This window comes from Mycteria americana, chromosome 8 (assembly GCF_035582795.1).
Source record: "Mycteria americana isolate JAX WOST 10 ecotype Jacksonville Zoo and Gardens chromosome 8, USCA_MyAme_1.0, whole genome shotgun sequence".
Lineage (NCBI taxonomy): Eukaryota > Metazoa > Chordata > Aves > Ciconiiformes > Ciconiidae > Mycteria > Mycteria americana.
In genome coordinates this window covers 38,627,781-38,644,964 of record NC_134372.1, presented here as the reverse complement: position 1 = coordinate 38,644,964, position 17,184 = coordinate 38,627,781, and the positions used below count along the sequence as shown (strand labels likewise).

The 17,184-nt window shown below is 41.5% G+C and overlaps 1 protein-coding gene and 1 long non-coding RNA gene across 2 annotated transcripts in view; one reads left to right on the top strand and one right to left on the bottom strand.

Annotated features, from left to right (window-relative positions):
• CHST8 (carbohydrate sulfotransferase 8) overlaps nucleotides 1-7,684 on the bottom strand; it is a 141,669-nt gene extending 133,985 nt beyond the window's left edge. The window contains exon 1 of the mRNA XM_075510772.1: nucleotides 7,495-7,684. Coding sequence (XP_075366887.1) covers nucleotides 7,495-7,603 — 109 coding nt within the window. The 5' untranslated portion in view covers nucleotides 7,604-7,684. The remainder of the gene's footprint in view (nucleotides 1-7,494) is intronic.
• The window catches only part of LOC142413990 (uncharacterized), a 176,807-nt gene extending 160,304 nt beyond the window's left edge, over nucleotides 1-16,503 (top strand). The window contains exons 3-4 of the long non-coding RNA XR_012776951.1: nucleotides 7,535-7,727; nucleotides 16,340-16,503. This is a non-coding gene — a long non-coding RNA (uncharacterized LOC142413990). The remainder of the gene's footprint in view (nucleotides 1-7,534; nucleotides 7,728-16,339) is intronic.
• Nucleotides 16,504-17,184: the final 681 nt, after the last annotated feature.

Genomic DNA, 17,184 nt, shown 5'->3' with positions numbered 1-17,184 from the left:
AGGAAGGGCCTGGCTGGAGCATTTTTCCCCTTAATCACCACATAGGTCCCCTGAAGTGGTTGAGACCAAAAAGGGACAAAGATAGGACTTAATTGTACAAGATGCAGAATATTCTGACCCTCGGGCAGCAGAGCACTTCAGGCATCAGAGCAGAGCTAGCAGGCGAGCCACTTAGTTGCTATCGAAGTGCTTTTCTGCACTGATGCTATGAGCTAGCATCTTGTAAGATAGGGCCTCTACTGAATAAGATTAAAATCAGTTAATCACCTTGCGTATGTCAAGTGGTGACAGATCCAAAAGCAGACACTTACTTTCAAAAATAGATAGATTATTCATTTGGAGAAAATGATAAAGATGTCCACAAGAAGTTGCTCTTGTGTAGGGCCTATACAAGATCAATTATTTGGCTTTTTATGCTCTCTTGACTGGTGCTAAAGCAGTAGTTAACTGGCAGTTTTGATGCTGATACACAAAGCAAGCCGTAATAGAGAGGAAAGCCACCTTTAATTTCAAGCTCCACTAGAATCATGAAAGGAAAATTAATGTTTACTAAATGAAAAAGGATGATATTGCTGGAGAGAGGGAGTTTTGGTTAAGCTTTTAGGGGAACCTTAATAACTCTGAGAAATGGAAACATATATTATAAAACATCTTTAAAATGGCATAAACTTTAGAAAATCCAGAAAGTATTTTAAACTTACGTAAGCTCCTCAGTGTGGTATCGAGTTTTAAAAATCAAGCAAACTGAATGATAGCTGACATATGGAAGGAGGCTTTCTAGTACTGGCACATTTTCTATGAAAAATTCAATATAGCCTTGTATTTAGAATAAATGTTTTGAGGTGAAATGAAAGTCTGCTGATCAACTTTTGCACATTTCTGTAATGCCTCTGTAAATTTCCAGGGGAATCTGAGAAGCATCCAGGCTCGTTCCCTAGGAATATACTTTCATAAAGCTGCCACTCTGAGAGTCTTCTGACATATCATAGTGCGGCGGAGTTTTGCCTGTGATATGTTGCCAAGCACCATAAACGAATGCAGCTCTGAGATGGCAGGTCACTTTTTATTTTGCCAGACACAACAAAGAAGCGTCAACCTCTGACAGTTTTTAAAAGTAGGCTTTAAAAGAAATATCAAACCTTTTTTTTTTTTTAACCAGTCAGCATCTGAGAAGAAACGCTCACAGAAAAAGAGAGGATAGGGAAATTTGTGGAAGTGGAAGCTGCACTATGTGAGTGATTTACCACTACATCACTCTGGTTTTATGCTGATAAATACATTCGGGATTAGGTGACGTGGACTTTATGCCATCAAATAAGTGGGCAGTGGATCTGAGTTCAGTCATCTGATGTGTGTGTGCACCACTGTGGTGGGATTATAACTGCTGCCAGCAATGCACTAGATTGTGTCATAATCTCACAGTTATACGCTTTGGTCTTGCATTTTTGTTGTAGGATCTTGCAGTCCTTAGGTACCTTGAATTCCCTGCAGAGAATCCCCGTAATAATAGGAAATGGAAACCTTTAGCAGGTGAATTGCCTGATTTAACACAATATAGCACAATCTATGAGCAGTAAGGCAGGACAGGAACAAACCACAGCAGCTTTGGATCCCAAATCCACAGTCTAACACCGAAGTGCTCTGGATCTGTGAAGCACTTGCTCATGGTCTGACAGGAAATACTGGTCCTATAAATGCTGGCCTGCGCTGCTATAGCTTAAGAGCTGTATTTGCTTTAATGGGCTTTAGGCTGGAAAAAGTACTGATTTTCGAACTGTTAAAGCATGTTAACAGAAACTGTAAGAGAAAGTAAAAAAAAAAAAAAAAAAGTGGTGCTCTCTCAATACCATGTCATAAATAAATGCTGCATTTTTCATAAGACTGCCAAGGATATGGTATAGTCATGAAAGCAGGAAAAAAGCAGTGTAGGAGACAATCTCTGTATATTATTCGTGATAAAACAGCTTATATGCGATTGCTTTCAGCACTAGACTGCATGTCCTTTGAACGGGGTTGCACTGGCAGTGTGGTGTAGGGTTTCCTTTGTCACCACCTGGGCAGCATTTGATCCCCCTATGGCAGTAGACTGATGAGGCTGTTGCCAGCACTTCTTTCCAATGTAAAAAATAACCAGGTTCACATTCACAGTCAGTCTAAACCACAACTGCTTCAAGCAACAGAAAAGGGAGTATCATACTTATAAGACCACATTTCCCTTATAAGTACCTTGCCTCAGCAGACAAGGCAATAGATCTTTTTCTTTTCGTCCCAGTAACTGCAGACGGTTGGGAACTAGTCTGCACACAGGGAAGTTCTTTGCTGGGGGAAGTTCAGCTAAAGAAGACTCGGAGGACGCGACTGCGGAAGGTTCATCCACTCTTGAGTTGGTGGAAGCTACCCTTACACACGTAACAGTGTGCCGCTTCTGCTTGAAAAGCATATCGGCGAGCCCGCTTGCCTCCGCTACAGTCACCAGATTCTTTTGTTCATGATTTCTTCTGATGCTGCTAGTTGAGAAGCAGATTAAGTGGCTTCCAGTTTATAAAGAGAAGTAAGTTGCAAATTGTGGGAAAATTACTTCTGAAATTATATATCAATGCTAGTTCATTTTCAATTGTATTTATAAAAAGTTTCCCGTATGACAAACAAGCGGTACATTGTGCACTAGGATAGTGTTATGGAAATGTACAGGGAACACGGAGATGTGCATAGGACTGTAATTTGTGAGTAACAAGGTGTACGTGCTCTGAATAAGTAATTAAGAAAATTTCAGTATAGCTGTAATATTGGTATTTGCTCTAAGGCTACTGCAATATACAGTAAGATTTCTGCACTGTGGCTCCCTTGTGCCGTCAGGTTTGCAATAGCATTCGCATGCCAGTCTTTCTGTCATCTCTCCTTCCTCCCTCTCCTCCCCATCACACCCTTAGTAAAGCAGAAAATAAAGAAGATGACGTTATTACGTTAGGAATTGGTAGATGAGGTAAGGAGGGCAATCACTGCAGAATCTCACTCAGATGAGTTTCAGGCTTGGTTATATTCATACTTGACTTTCAAATTCTGATACGGTCAGACTGCAAAGCCACTTCCATTCTACTCCCTGTTTTCACCCTTTTGGAGCTTTCACAACATGCATCCTTTGAGACGTATTTTCCACCTTTTACCAGCTCCCAGAGGAGCATGTGTCCATATATGTTCATCTTAGAAGTTCTAACTGAAAATTCTTACAGGTTTGTGAAGTCAGTAACCATATGGCAAAACCCCAATAATTTTTTCCCATGGGCTTATTCACCATCTAGAGAGAAATTTGCTACCTACAGGTGTATAGAATTAGCTGTAAGAACACCTAATATGTATATAGAAATATTAATACTTCCCCTGGTTTTTATTTGGCAAAATCTCCTATTAGAAAAGTAGATACCATTTTAGAACATCCCTCCTCTTCTGACTAAAGTCCATAGAGCACATGGTCTCAAGTACAGCTATAGATACCGTAGTACAGCTATAGATGCTGTGTCCCTGGTGCAACTCGGAAGCAGTGCTCCCGGTATCCATGACCTTACCTGCCCGCCTGCTATTCATGACCACAGCCCTGTCTCCAGCCCATGGACTGGCTGGTCTGCGGCTCAGAAGTTTGTGCAGGCGTTTGAAATCCACCTGAGAGCTGTCAGGATGGGTTGCATCCTCTAGACTCTCCTCTCACTTGCTGATGTTGTTTGTCCACGTTGCTCTCTCTTGTACCACCCAAATGCAGCTCTCACAAATCCAAGCTCTCCGTGCTGTCAGCGATCTCATAAACTGCAGCGGCCCTGGCCAAGGCTGTAAAGGTGCTCGTTAGTCCTAGCAACTCTCCCACTGTAAATCCCGAGAGAGAGGGCGCATGCCGTTATGCTGAAGGAGCCTCCTGCTAACCAGAGGGCTGGACAGGCCCCGTCCCAGCCGCTTTTGTGGCTCAGGACAAACGCAGCAGTGGAATGGCTGCACATTTAGTTACTGTACAGTTTTTGCATGTTTAATATCCTATCACAGACAGGACATTTACACATTCAAGATTCATTAGCATTAGGATGGGGATATATGTGTTAATTTTTTCTTGTACACCGTGCGCAAATGTTCTTGACTTACCCAAAACAAATCCTTTACTGTGTCTGTTTAAGAATAATGGCATGATTACTGCAGAAGCCAAGTTTTATATAATTATACAGGGATAATTATTAGAAGAGCATTACGTTTCTGTATGGTGTATGACTATCATTCATACCGCTTCTCAGCCCACACCCCTGCTTTATCCTGCATTCTCCATAGTAATAGCACTCTTCATAGATGCCAAGAAAATGACTGTTGTAAGTGAAGTTATTGTCTCTTTAATGACCACAGGAATATCTACTGAATTTAATATATTGGCCTGGGAAATCTGTTTTGCCCACCCTAAATGGCTGTCTGTCTTAAATATATCTGCTCAGAGTGATGTGCGTTATATAGATAAAACTACAGACAGGATGTTTGTCAATCAGCAAAAAAGGCTCTACACCCACTATCCTGGGCACATATACTTTGTAAGCATTGGTTTCCAACAGATAAATGTAATCAAGGTTTATATGCTCACAGAAGCCAACAGGATGGGATTGTTTCACTCGAGAGATCAGAAGAAAATTGTAACTAATGTTGTGGAAAATTACTTTGATATTGCTTTCTCAGTACAGCATCACAATTAGGTAGCAATGTGAAGCACAGGGAAAGAATAAATGAATAGTAACAAATCAACACAAACAGCTACTGTCAGGAGTGCTTTGCTCAGTCAAAGTAATGTAAGCATTACTTAAAGTTTTATGACTGTGGATTTTATACTGGTTTAAGTAGTACATCAAGGTCTCACCATCATGCTTGCTAGGACTAAAACAATCAAGAACAATTTCCAGAACAGACAGATAAAACTAAAGTACCAAAGTATTTTTATTAATCTTGTTTCATAAGTTGTACTATCTTAAATGAAAGATGACTGGATGTAGTAACAGTGAAAAATGCCCTTTTGGACAACGCAAAATTCTCTTACGCTGCTTTTCAGTGGAAAATAATTGTTTCTGAACTTTTCTCCAGCTTTCCTGATGAGATTCCAATGCCTGGCAAATACGTTTTGCTACATAGTTAACTACATGGGAAATACAAAAGCAAAGGCTAATCCAATAAAACTTTGCTATGCAGAATCTGTTGTCCGAAGTACCTTAACGACACATGCATTTGTTCAATTCTATTGAGGGAGCAATCAGACAAGCAATGATAGCAATATCCGATCTCCATTAGAAACAGGCCCTTGTAAGGAGAAACACCCTGGACAGGGGAAGGGAAGGATCCTTCTCAGCTCGTCAAAAATGTCGCTTCTAATTGACAGATTTTCACAGGAGACTGTCTAGTGATGAAATAAGCCTACCTCTCTTTTGAATGAAATTAATGGGTATTTTTTCCTGTGTCCTTTAAGCCGCCTAATATGTTTTGGTGATAACCGGTATTGTTTTCAGAAGCAGGGGATGTGAGGAGTTTCTGAGTCCGCTGGGAGCTGAAAGCATTTAACACACATGAAAATCAACCAAACATAAATAACAGTAATTGTATTGAGCACCTTTTACTCAAGGGTACAGTCTGGTTCCTATTAACGTAAATAGTAATTGAATGTGAGAATCGAGCGATTGATTACGCACCTTTGGCCGTAACAGCATCGTTGGGATGTTCACGTTTTAGCTATGCAGAACCCTGCCCGCAGCAATCGAGTATGTTATGGAGTGAGTTTCCCTGCTGGGAGTAGGAGCTCTGTTCAAACTTGCTTTTATTTAAATGTGTTTGGGCATCCCCTTCTACAGTTATATCCCTCTCAAAAATCACTTCACAGTGTACAACAGTCACCACTCGGTGTTCAAGAGTTCGTGGCAGAGAGACAGAGGTACGACAGGTCAAGATGAGGGACCAATAATGAAAAAATGGTGAAGAAATGGCACTGTTTTTGGGACACCACTAGAAATTCCTTCTCTTTCAGGAGCAAAGAATTAACTTTTTAATGTAAAGTTACGCATTCTTAGATGCATTAGAGTACTGCCTGCATTTGCTGTCCATATGTCTTTCCCCTCACCCCTAATCTAGTGGCCGATTTCAGTCAAATGTGGCCAGTACTGCCAGTTTTAATCTGGAAGCTCTTTTGTATCTAAGTATAGAAAAATAAATTGCAAAAGCACTGAAGGGGCTGGTTAATTATCTGCTTTGCACAACACAGATGATTCATTATTTCTATAGTTTCAGCTGAGTGGCTGCTTTCAAAATTGGTGTGCAGTTGGAGTAAACATATTAAAGTATAGATTGTTTAGTGACATGGAAATAAGCACTTAATAAACCTGGACACAGAAATTAGCACTTAATGTAATTATTTAAGAGTTCTCTGTGTTAGGGTTCAGCTCCTTTAAAAATGTTAATAATACTTTCAAATACACACAATTGGGTTCACTGTACAATGAAGATGTCAATCGAATAGACTTTTTATAAAGCATATATTTAGTCAAAGGAGAAGTTCAGTGCATATAAGAGCAAACACAGTGACCAAGCCTCAGCACACAGAGGCATTATTATGAGCTGGAGTAACTGCACTGGCATTTGTCTAGGCTCTAAACCAGCCTTCATTACAGCCTTAGTCAAAGACAAAGCAACTGTAAGGAAATCAAGAGTTCCTGTGCTTTTTCATACTTCTTGCGTGCCCCTCGTTTAAAATGAAACCGCTATTTCAGCCCACAGTTTTCTAGTTCTCACATGGATGTGGTCTTTGTGGCTCTTCACAGTTTAAAGTTAGTAGCACAGGAAGATGGTGTGCGTATGAATGAAAGTTATGAAAAGTTTAATGGCAATTAAGCACCTTAAAGCAATGTATCACAGAATCACAGAATCATATAGGTTGGAAAAGACCTTTAAGATCATCGAGTCCAACCATAAACCTACTACTGCCAAAACCACCACTACACCATGTCTCTAAGCACCTCAAAGTATCCCAAAGTATTTTGTGTTTCTTGCGTGACTCATTTATGCATTTCTTATTTTGCATCTCCATGACACATTGAATACCATACACAGGCAAAGGGGGATTCAGAGGCATGTGTTTGCAGGAAATGAACTTTTGGCAAAATTTCTCTTTTTCATATTTATAGTGGTATAGCTGGTAGCAGAAGTTGGTCTCAACTTTAGCAGAAAATAACTCCATCCAGCTGGACCCTGTGCACCTTGGCAAAGATCCCTGCATAATCAGTTAATTGGTTCTTGGAATTGTTTTTTAAGCAAACTCCTCTTTTTTTTTTTTTTTTAAAGAAATCGTTACTTAATTTCAAAATAGTCTTCATTAAAAAAAATTACATACCTTTGTTGAGGCAACCTCTGTGAAATATGTAAAACATGTTAAGGGTATAAGTACAAAATGTTGAATGTGAAAGAGCGAGTGAGTCACATAGAAACAGGAATGCTAACCTGGTGTCTGCTGATGAACTATTTCTTCTGGATCCTGCAGGTGAATGAAGACAACGAGCCCAGCTGCTCCAAACAGCAAGATGAAGGAGAACATACATGTCAGCCTCATAATTATTGTTCTCAGATCAATCTGGTTCTGACCCAGGAAAAGAACTGCACGCAATCTCCAGGACACTCTTCACTCATAGTCTTGTCCTCTCGTCTGGAAGTCTGGTGTCATATGTCTACAAGAGGTAAAAAACCAAACCCCTAAAACTTAACATATAGAGCATTTATTTTTTCAATGCAGATTAGTAGATTTAAGTCCTTGTTTAGACCAAATAGCTGATTTCTCTAGTATTTCTTTGGTACAGTTAATTGCAGTCATTCAGTCAATTTCTGCCCCATCAGTTTGTCTTCAATTATATGTCACTGTTTTTAACGTGTTGAAAAGACAATGGAGAATATCATTAAAAAGTGCAGTTTGGGAAAAATGGTCATGCCATGGCTGCAATTTGCACAGACACCCCTCTTAATATTTGCTGGCTTCAAGTGAAGCATGCGTCACTTTTTATTTTTCACCGGTTAAACAATAGGAAAACCATAAAGTTAGATAATGTGGGGGAAACGATCACAAGAGCCGCACCTTGCATGTCAAACATGGGAGGAGGATGAACAACTGGCAGCTGCCTGCTTCAGCCTTGATAAAACCACTCAAACTAAAGCGGTGCCCCACAGGTCACCGTGCCACCTGTTGGCAAAGCTCTGCAAGCGGATTGATTCCCAAGGGAAATACTGGTCACAGTGCTTGGACCTCCTTTTACTGGCTTGCAGGAAACATGAGAAAAGAGAGCATGGGGAGCGAGCGGGCTGTCTCTGCAGGAGCGACGGGCACGGCTGCCTCTCCTCCCCTGGGAACCCCCAGGGAGTTTCTGGGCTGGGTTCGGCGACTTCTCCCTGCCCGCTCTAACAGCTGCCGTTACGTGCGGTCCCAGTGAGACGGCAGCAGCCCGAGTCCCAGATGGGCACGTTGTGTCTCATTCTAAACCCCTCGCCGAGCACAGCCCTAAGGCTAATACTTCACTTTAAGCCCATGAATAGTCCTGCTGGAACCAACGTCTGTTCTGGTAAGATACTAAGAAGTGAACAAATGAAAGAACGGGCACCAGAGAGGAAAACCATTAGCAGTGCCACATGGCTTTATTAATTAAAATAAATGCTTTTGCTACCCAACTATGCTGGTCCTGCATTTTTCAGTAACTCAAAGGAAGGTGCATTAGAGCACACACAGTGGAACTGGGTCCCAAACATGTAACTGGATTTCTTATCAGCAAATTATTGAACACAAAGGCTCAGTCTGGAGATCAGGAACAGGTTGCAGGGGTGGCGATCACTTTGCTTTTCTCATATTTCTAATTGTAAATGTGACCTGGTCTAAAGGAAGGTTTTTGAAGGTGGTCTTTGTTTACAAAGGAGGTTTTAAGTACAGAAAGACTGTGTAACATTAGTTTGCAGGAAGGATGGGTTGTGGAAAGATGATGACTCAAAGTAGTTATGCCAGGAAAAGTCTTTAAAGATTTGTTCTCAGTGTGCCTGGAATATTTGGTGTCAGGGGCGACTTGTTTGCTTTTCATGGTTTCTACAGCAGGTTTTTAATTTTCTGCAGTGTACTGGTATCCTAAATTTCTAAAATGCACCAAAGAAGAACACTAGTTGTGCAGTCCTGATGAAGTAATTTCTGTGACTCTGATTGATAAGGTTATTTAATGGCAACTATGTTTATTGAGTGTGTAAAGCGGCCGGAGCTCCAGGCCAGGAACATTGGTGGATGCTTGTACCTTAAATGAATGCAGAGCGCTAAGTTCTCTCTATACATAGGCAAATTCAGCTTTATTTTCCATTAAAATTATGGCAGACATTAACTGTGTATTTTTATTATTTTTTTGGCTTAAACCTTTCTCACCCCTTTAAAAGTAAACCTAAAAGAAAATATCGCTAAGTTTTTCAGCACTAGCAAAGCCAAATCCCTATGGGTCCTTGTGCAGGTTCATCTGTGCCTGTTGTGTGCATGTGTATGTAGTATGGATGGACTTTTTGCACATACATTTATTATATATATATTTTTAAGGGTCAAATACTAACTCTAAAGCCCTAGGGGAGTCAGATTAGGGAAGGAGGATTAGCCTTCAAAGCAACTGCGTTACAGTTCCAAACACTGCTGTTACAAGCAAACCGTTAGGGAACATGAACCACCCTCTCTGGTTCACTACAGAATTTGTTTGCGCTACATAGTCAGTGGTTTGGATAAATGGGTACTTTGAACCAAATCCACCTGTGGCAAGGCTGGTACACCACCAAAATCACACCATCATTTTGTAAAACCGCCCAGTCAGAGCTTTCTAAGAATTGTATTTGATTACCTAATATAAAGATCTCCCTTTTTGTAACCTATTTACGCTCTCTGCACGCCCATGAGGATGCTACCACCCCAGTTTTACAGGACAGGCACAAGGCAAGTGTCTTGCCCAAGATGATACAGCAAGGCTGTGATGGAGCAGAGAGTTGAAGGGTCTCCCAGCCCCTGGGCTGGGGTCGGCGGCGCTGCCCTTCTCTGCTGGGAATGCCCTGGCAGCTGGTGGGATAGAGAGCTGGCAAGAAACGCATGATCGTAATTTGAGAGAGAGCAGCTTAAAAGAATCCACTCCCAAGTAACAAGGGTTTTATATTTGCTTAACGCTGAGTTTTAAGGTCATTTTTTGAATGAATTATACCCTTGAGCAAATATAGGTTTCTAAAACAATTATTAGCTTAAAATGCTAAACCATTTTCCCTGGTTTTGAGTTGTTGAAATGTTTTTGTTTGAAGTAGAGGCAGCATCAAGAAAGAAGATCCCTAGCCAGTTTTTAATTAGTGCAACAAATGCTACAGTAGCAGTTTTTAACAGCTATAATGTTTACATTATTCCACATCCTATAGGACAACTATGTCCAGGATCACATAACCTTTTAGGTTAGACACTGCAGTGTCTTCTGGACACCTCAAGATGCAACAGTAACGCAAGCTAGATGAAAGCATATATTGAAAGAAGAAAAGGCCACGTGTACTTGCATAACTCTAAAGAAAGACCGCTGCTTATTGCCTGGTGCCATTACGCGTCTTTGCAAGCAGTGAATATACAGGGAGTCCAAGAAGGAAAAAGAGAACCTTTTTCCTCTCAACAAAATTATTACCTCTCAACAAAACACGAACTTCAGAGATCTTTAAATTATGGGTCTAGGCTTTTCCCCTCCCTTTTTTCCTGTAATTATTTTTTCAATCAGTTGACTTTAATTAACGTGTCCTAGGAGAGCAAACCTGGTGAATGGGAACGGCTGTTTTATACATGCTGAGCGTGTGCTTCCTGAGCCCTCCCAGGCTGGTCGTTGAGTTACAGGAGCAGAGGAACTCTGAAAGCAGTTAGCACTGACTGATAAATGCGAACAAAGTATCCTCATTAAGGAAACATTTGAAAATATCATTTACACTCAAGTCACATCATTTTAAAAATGGATTAGATAAAAAACTACAAAAAACCTTAGTGGAGTATCAGCTAACAGGTTCTTCAGGCAATACTTCCTCAGGCGTATGAGGGAGAGGGATGCTGTATGTGGAGCTTTGGATTGATCCGTGCAGAGCCCCATCATCTGGGAGGCAGAATTTGGAGGAATCCATAGCCTTTGACTTACGCTTTGGATTTGCAGTCACATACTTTAACTGTGCTCCTCACAATGGGCAATAACATATTTTTATAATTCTTATGAGTATTACAGAGAGTGCAAGAAGATAAGGTTGCAAGCCGCTTCCAATCTAAACTCCATTTTCAGCTGCCCTGAACTTACTAAACAGATGGGGAGCGGTTCACTAGAACGTGCAATAATGAATTGAAACATCTAACTTTTAATTTATTCTTCCTTTATACCTTTCTGTGGTAGATAAAACTCCTAGGTATCAATATGTGTTTTTCTAAGCTTTCCTATTACCATGGTATGTGAATGCTCTGCCCTTGAAAGCAGCAGAAATATGTGCATATGCGGATAATAATTAGCACTCGGATAGCACTTTCCAGTTCAAAGACATTCATTAATCACCACAGCACTCCTATGAATTGCGAGGTGAGGAAGTATTAGCATCGGGTAGGAGAATAGGTGTTGCATCATTAAAGAAAGCCTTTTAAGGAAAAAAGGTGTACGGTTTTAAGTAAAAATAATCCAAATATATTTGTGGAAAATATTTGAATATTATAGCAAAATTTTCAGGCACCAAATCTTTTACTTACAAAGACAGAAGCAGGACTAATTCCCCCCTGCTCCCAGGCAGTACTGAAAGACATTGCAAACCAATATGATGGGAAAGATTTATTTAAATCTTTTGACAAGAGTGGGACTGAAAGTAGTGCTTTGTAGGTGTGCTTTTTTGCACTCGCACCCTGGAAGCCTGATGGCTGAACATTTTTACTGTGAGCAATTTGACGTTATGATAATGGATCACTCCAAGGAAGACAAAGAGACAGTTTTCCACCAACATCTCTGTTGTTTGGTTCCTCATCTGAGAGGGGTCAGCCGTGCTGCACTCGGGGCTGTGTCTGATAGCACATGGCTGTTTGTTCATTCATGAGTTTTGCGGACATGGCATTCTCTCCCTTGTCTGCTGACAAGTCTGTGTGGAGAATGGCAATGATAAGATAATAATCTCAGGACATGATGTAATTCTTAGGTAGAAACTCGGGGGATTGCCTTTGGTCCATCTAGAACTGGATCGTTCCCTAATAGTAGCCACGTTGATGCTTCAAAGGAAATTTAAAAAAACCTTGCAGAGCAAAGCAGTAGGATAACTTGCCCCCAGGAAAAGGTCTGTCGATCTTCAGTTGAGGTTACCTTTTTATGTGCTTAGTGTACGTGAGTGGCCGTCTTAAGAAAACACGATGTCGGGGTATTAGCTTTCACAGCACTACCAACAGTTGCTTTCCAAGAGCTTGGTCACTCGCAGAGAACAGGAGGGACAGGGGGCACAAGATAGCTACAGCCCCTCATGTCTCTCTGTTGGCTGCTCACAGAGACCCTGCAGAACCCCAGCTACCTGACCCTCTGTGCAACTGGGTGCCGCAGTGCTTTCGCTCCCCCGCATAGCTGGTGACCAGCCCAGCTAAATTAGCCTGAAGATGAAAGGAACTGTGCCAAGATGAGAACAGAAGAGGCTCTTTTCCTATGTTGAACCAGGGGAAGGGAAGGACCAAGGTGGGCCAGAGACCCCCCCCCCAGGGCACCTTGATCCTCTCCCTGCCTGGGGCTTCACTGCCAAGGTGCTGATGCAGCTCCCAGTGAATCAAGGAACGCAAACTAATGCCAGCATCAGGTTTACATTACCATATACATCAGCAAGTCAACAAAACACCCAAGTTGTTTGCAAACATCTACTGATTGCTAAATTGGACGATTACAAATCACCTATGAATGAATGTAAATGCCTAGTTCACATGTACACGGTAAACTTCATTTCTCATGCTGTGCGAGCTTTAGTTGATATTCCTTTAGTTGATAGCAGGCTGCCGGTTCAGAGCGGAGTCGAAGCCCACTGTTTATTGAAAGGAGAGCAGCAGTAAGCAGGTATCTTTGCTTTTGAAAGCAGGGCTTGATGCGTTTCCACCAGGCGCTCTGTGTGCTGTTGAATAACCAGGTACTGAGCGGCAGAGATTAGCCTGGGCATGGGCTCCCGCTGCTGTGGTTATACCATTCTCGGGAGGCAAACTGGGATGTCTCCACGGTGCTGTGGAGCTCTCTGTGGAGGTACGGGCCCGTGCAGCGCCGTCCGGGCTCTCTCTACAGAGAAACGTGGCACTGCATGGGCTCAGCCTCAGCGGTGTCTTTTATCTTTGCCAAACTGTCCTCAGTTAACGGCACGCATTGACTGCTAGCATTACCAGTTCAGAGAGAGAGGTTTATAAATGCAGAAATATTTTTACAAGTCAGTCTTTACCTGATAGAAATAAAAACTACACGTTAAATTTCAGCACCCCTGTAGCTGATCTGGGGAAGTTTAAGTGTGAGCTGTGGGCAGCTGGGGGCTCTGGTGGGGTTTTGTCTTCTACTGGACTTTGTTTTGTGCGTTCTGAAAGGGTGCCGTATTGGAGCACTTACTTTATGCGTTATTAAGATCATTTTACTTAGATTGTGTAATAGTTACAGACAGATAGTCTAGATAGAGACTGGGATAGTGACTGTGGGCAATTAACTGAATAGAAAAGAAAGGGAATACTATTACTACAAGAATATTAGAAAAAGATTTGCTATTATTACTGAAATGATCACTTCTAGACACATTAGCTGTGTTTCTATGAGTTGTGTGAACAACGGCTGCTTCTCATCTCTGAAGCTGAGCCAAGCATGCGTTTCCTTGCTTCAAAGCACTTACAGAGACAAAAGGCCTTCAAACACAGGGCACTAAGTTTTCCCATCACTCAAGTGTCCACTCTCTGCTTTACCCCTGACTTCTCGATCAGGCTTGTCATGACATTTACAGAAGAAGAAAGGATTTTAAAATATTATTCATATTCACCAGTAAAACTAACTTTTTATAGCAGTTTTACAAACGCAGGCACTGTACTAGAGGTGGAGATATTAAAAGTCATATTATTCTGTAGCTGTCAGCACTTCTTCTTGGAAATAGGAAATGCAAATAAATCCCAAGTATTATGCCACAAATCCTCTGGCTTCTTTAGCATAGAAAGAAGTAGGAAACTAATAATCCTGTGGCTGCTTCCATTCACCAAACGTTCATCTTTGGGTGCTGGATTTTCTGTCGCTATATTCTTGCTCATGTATAAATAGAACAAAAACTTTGATTTTCCCTGAGATTTGGAAACAACAAATTTGTTTCAAGCTGATATTTCAAATCAAAACAGTTTGCCTGGCTTACTTCAACTTCATCTGTAATTATGTTCTTCTTTGTGTAATAACAAAAAATAAGTATTTCGAAGAAGGGTGAAATAAGAAATTTTAAGTTGAATCTGTTCAAAATGCCCTGCCCCTGAAATGTCCCCAAAATTCTTTCTTGAAAAAAATCTGGATTCATATTTTTCCTTCATATGGGGAAAGGAATTAAACCTGCTTCGATGAAATCACGAGTGAAGTTAAAGGTTTCTCTGGCTCTGACAAATCCCTGGAAATCAGAAGTGAAATGCTTGAATGGAGAGCGGTGGCTCAGCCTTCCCACCTCTCTGTAACACCAGCCAATGCCCGAAGGACGATGGACAACCCTCGCCCCCAGGTAGCTCTAATGGGTGAGTCCTGAGCCGCCTGCCAGCGCTGCCAGATGCACCGGCCAGTTTAGCAGTTTGAGTTCAAGAAGCGAAAGCATACCTGCCGTGTGTGATTTTACGCAGCACTACTTTGAGCTCTCAGTTTCCCCAAGAACCACTCGCAGAGGCAGGAACTGGCGCGCGGGTGAACTGCACCTACTGACCTGCCCGATGAGCTGGCACCTCTTCTTCCCTGCAGCTTAATTAGTCTCGTCTGTGTCCCAGCGATCCCGAACGAACGTGCTGAGCTGCCCACCTATGTTAGGTGCCACCCAGCCCACACCATCAGTGTTGTAGGAAATTAGGCAGAACTTACTGCCTTTGAACAGCTCTATTCTCGTCACTGACGTCGTTACGCATCTCAGCTTTCAGCGTCTCCTCCAATTATGCAAAATGGGGATTTCTCGACATGAAGAAAGTCCTGAAAATTATAGGAGCCTCTTTTGCTCACATATACACGAATCCATATACCGCAAAAAGTGGGGGAAAGGGGGTTCAAAGGCTTTCTTTTATTCTGGTGGAAACTTCTTTTGTCAGGTATCAGTGGGTCCAGTTCTACTCTGTTATGTATACCACTTTTGTCCTGTGGACCTGCACACCGCTAGAAGGTATATTCACCCATGTAACGTGCCAAAACATGCATTTTGGCGTAACTACAAAAAGCTATGATACTGTTTTATGTGGCTGAAGTCAGAGTGATAACATATGACCCCTTTTTCCCATTCCAAACCCCCCGGCAAAGCTGCTAAAGCTGCTCCTCTCATTTCCATCACATATTGCAATAGGAAGCAGGCACTTCTGGTTTCCACTTTCATCTACAACTTTAAGACCAAAAGGGACAGCACTCAGTAAACAACCAAAATAATCCTTTCAAAGTCGAGAAGATTTCTTTCCTATCTTTCTGGGTGCAAATTGTAGCAGGAGTCATGTGTTACTAATCTCCTCAGTACTGCAGCAGGTCCTTAGCAAGTTAATACACACACCTCTCCAAGATCCTCGAGGGGTTATAATGCTATTCCTAAGCTAAAATATAATCTCTAAAGCAGTTTGTATTTGAAATGAAAAAAGTCTTCTTTACTTTCTCTCAAATTAACATCTCACAGGAGCTGCACAGCGATGGTGTAAACAGTGAGTGTCAATAATGAACTTGTCCAGCTTTCTTGCACACCAGAGCGCAAGGCTCACAATTTGCACGGCAGATCTCACGCACAGGCAGCCCAGCCCTCCCAGGCTCTGCCTGGCAGCAGGATTTATAGGGGTATTGTCCCACTTACAATATGTCCTACAGAAAACGGTGCTGAATGCAGTGAACTCTGTTGTAAAATACAGTGGAAAGGTTCCTAGTTTTTCAGCTGCCCGCTTGGTTCTAGTGAGCGCCCGGTCTGAAATGCTTCCCTCTCCCTCCACTTGCCTCAATCTCTGTTCTATTTAAAGTAACTATTACATTTTCAAAGGTTTTTTTAGATGATTGCACCATCGTATGACAGTGGTGGTTGCACATCCCTGAAGGTGCTTCATTTGTCTCTTCTATAGGTTTCCTGGCTATTCCAAATAAAAATGCCTTCTTTCAGAAGATACGATGCATCTGCAGTAAGCGGGACTTCCAGACGTACCAAACAAGTAATTACCCCAGACATATTCCCTCCTTTATGTCAGTATGAAGCAAATGTACATTGGAGTTTGCTTTAATAAATTAATTTTTCTGTGCAATTTTAGATGTGTTGTGGCAAGGAGAAAAAGATGACAGAACTTAAAGGTTACAGGTTGCTTTTATATATATGTATTCTTTCATATATATATATATATGTATAAACTTAAACAATATGTTCCTAGCCATTGGGTAAAAGTTTTATTCACGTGCCAAACCTCTTGATGTCAGGAAATTTTAAATAGTTTTTACAACAACAATTTTGAGTAGCTTTATGTGTATATATATGTGGGGGCACTGTCCTCCAACATTACGGCTGAACTTTGTGCCATAGGTAACACAGTTCGTGTAATACAGTGTGGAGATTCATGATTCCTCAACGCTGTTTCCTTTTCCTAAAAGAGAAAAGTATCTGAAGTGGAGATTCTTTGTCTGGGAGTTGTAAGCAAGCAAGAAAAACAGGAAAACTGTGAAATGGTCCCTGTAAGCTAGGAATTAAAAACGTTTGTCACAAGTGAGGGTGGTTTTAATTCTGTGCTTGAGGAAACAAAATGCAACAAAATTTCTGCAAAAGCAGAAAGAAAACAACCTCCTGGCTCACACTGTGTCTAGATCATTGTGATGCTACTATGGTTACTTCAGGAAGAACAAAATAGCCCTCGTAACCTTGAAATGGAACATTTTGCTGTGACAGTGGAGTGGGTTCCTTTATTGACTCGAGCAACTTTTG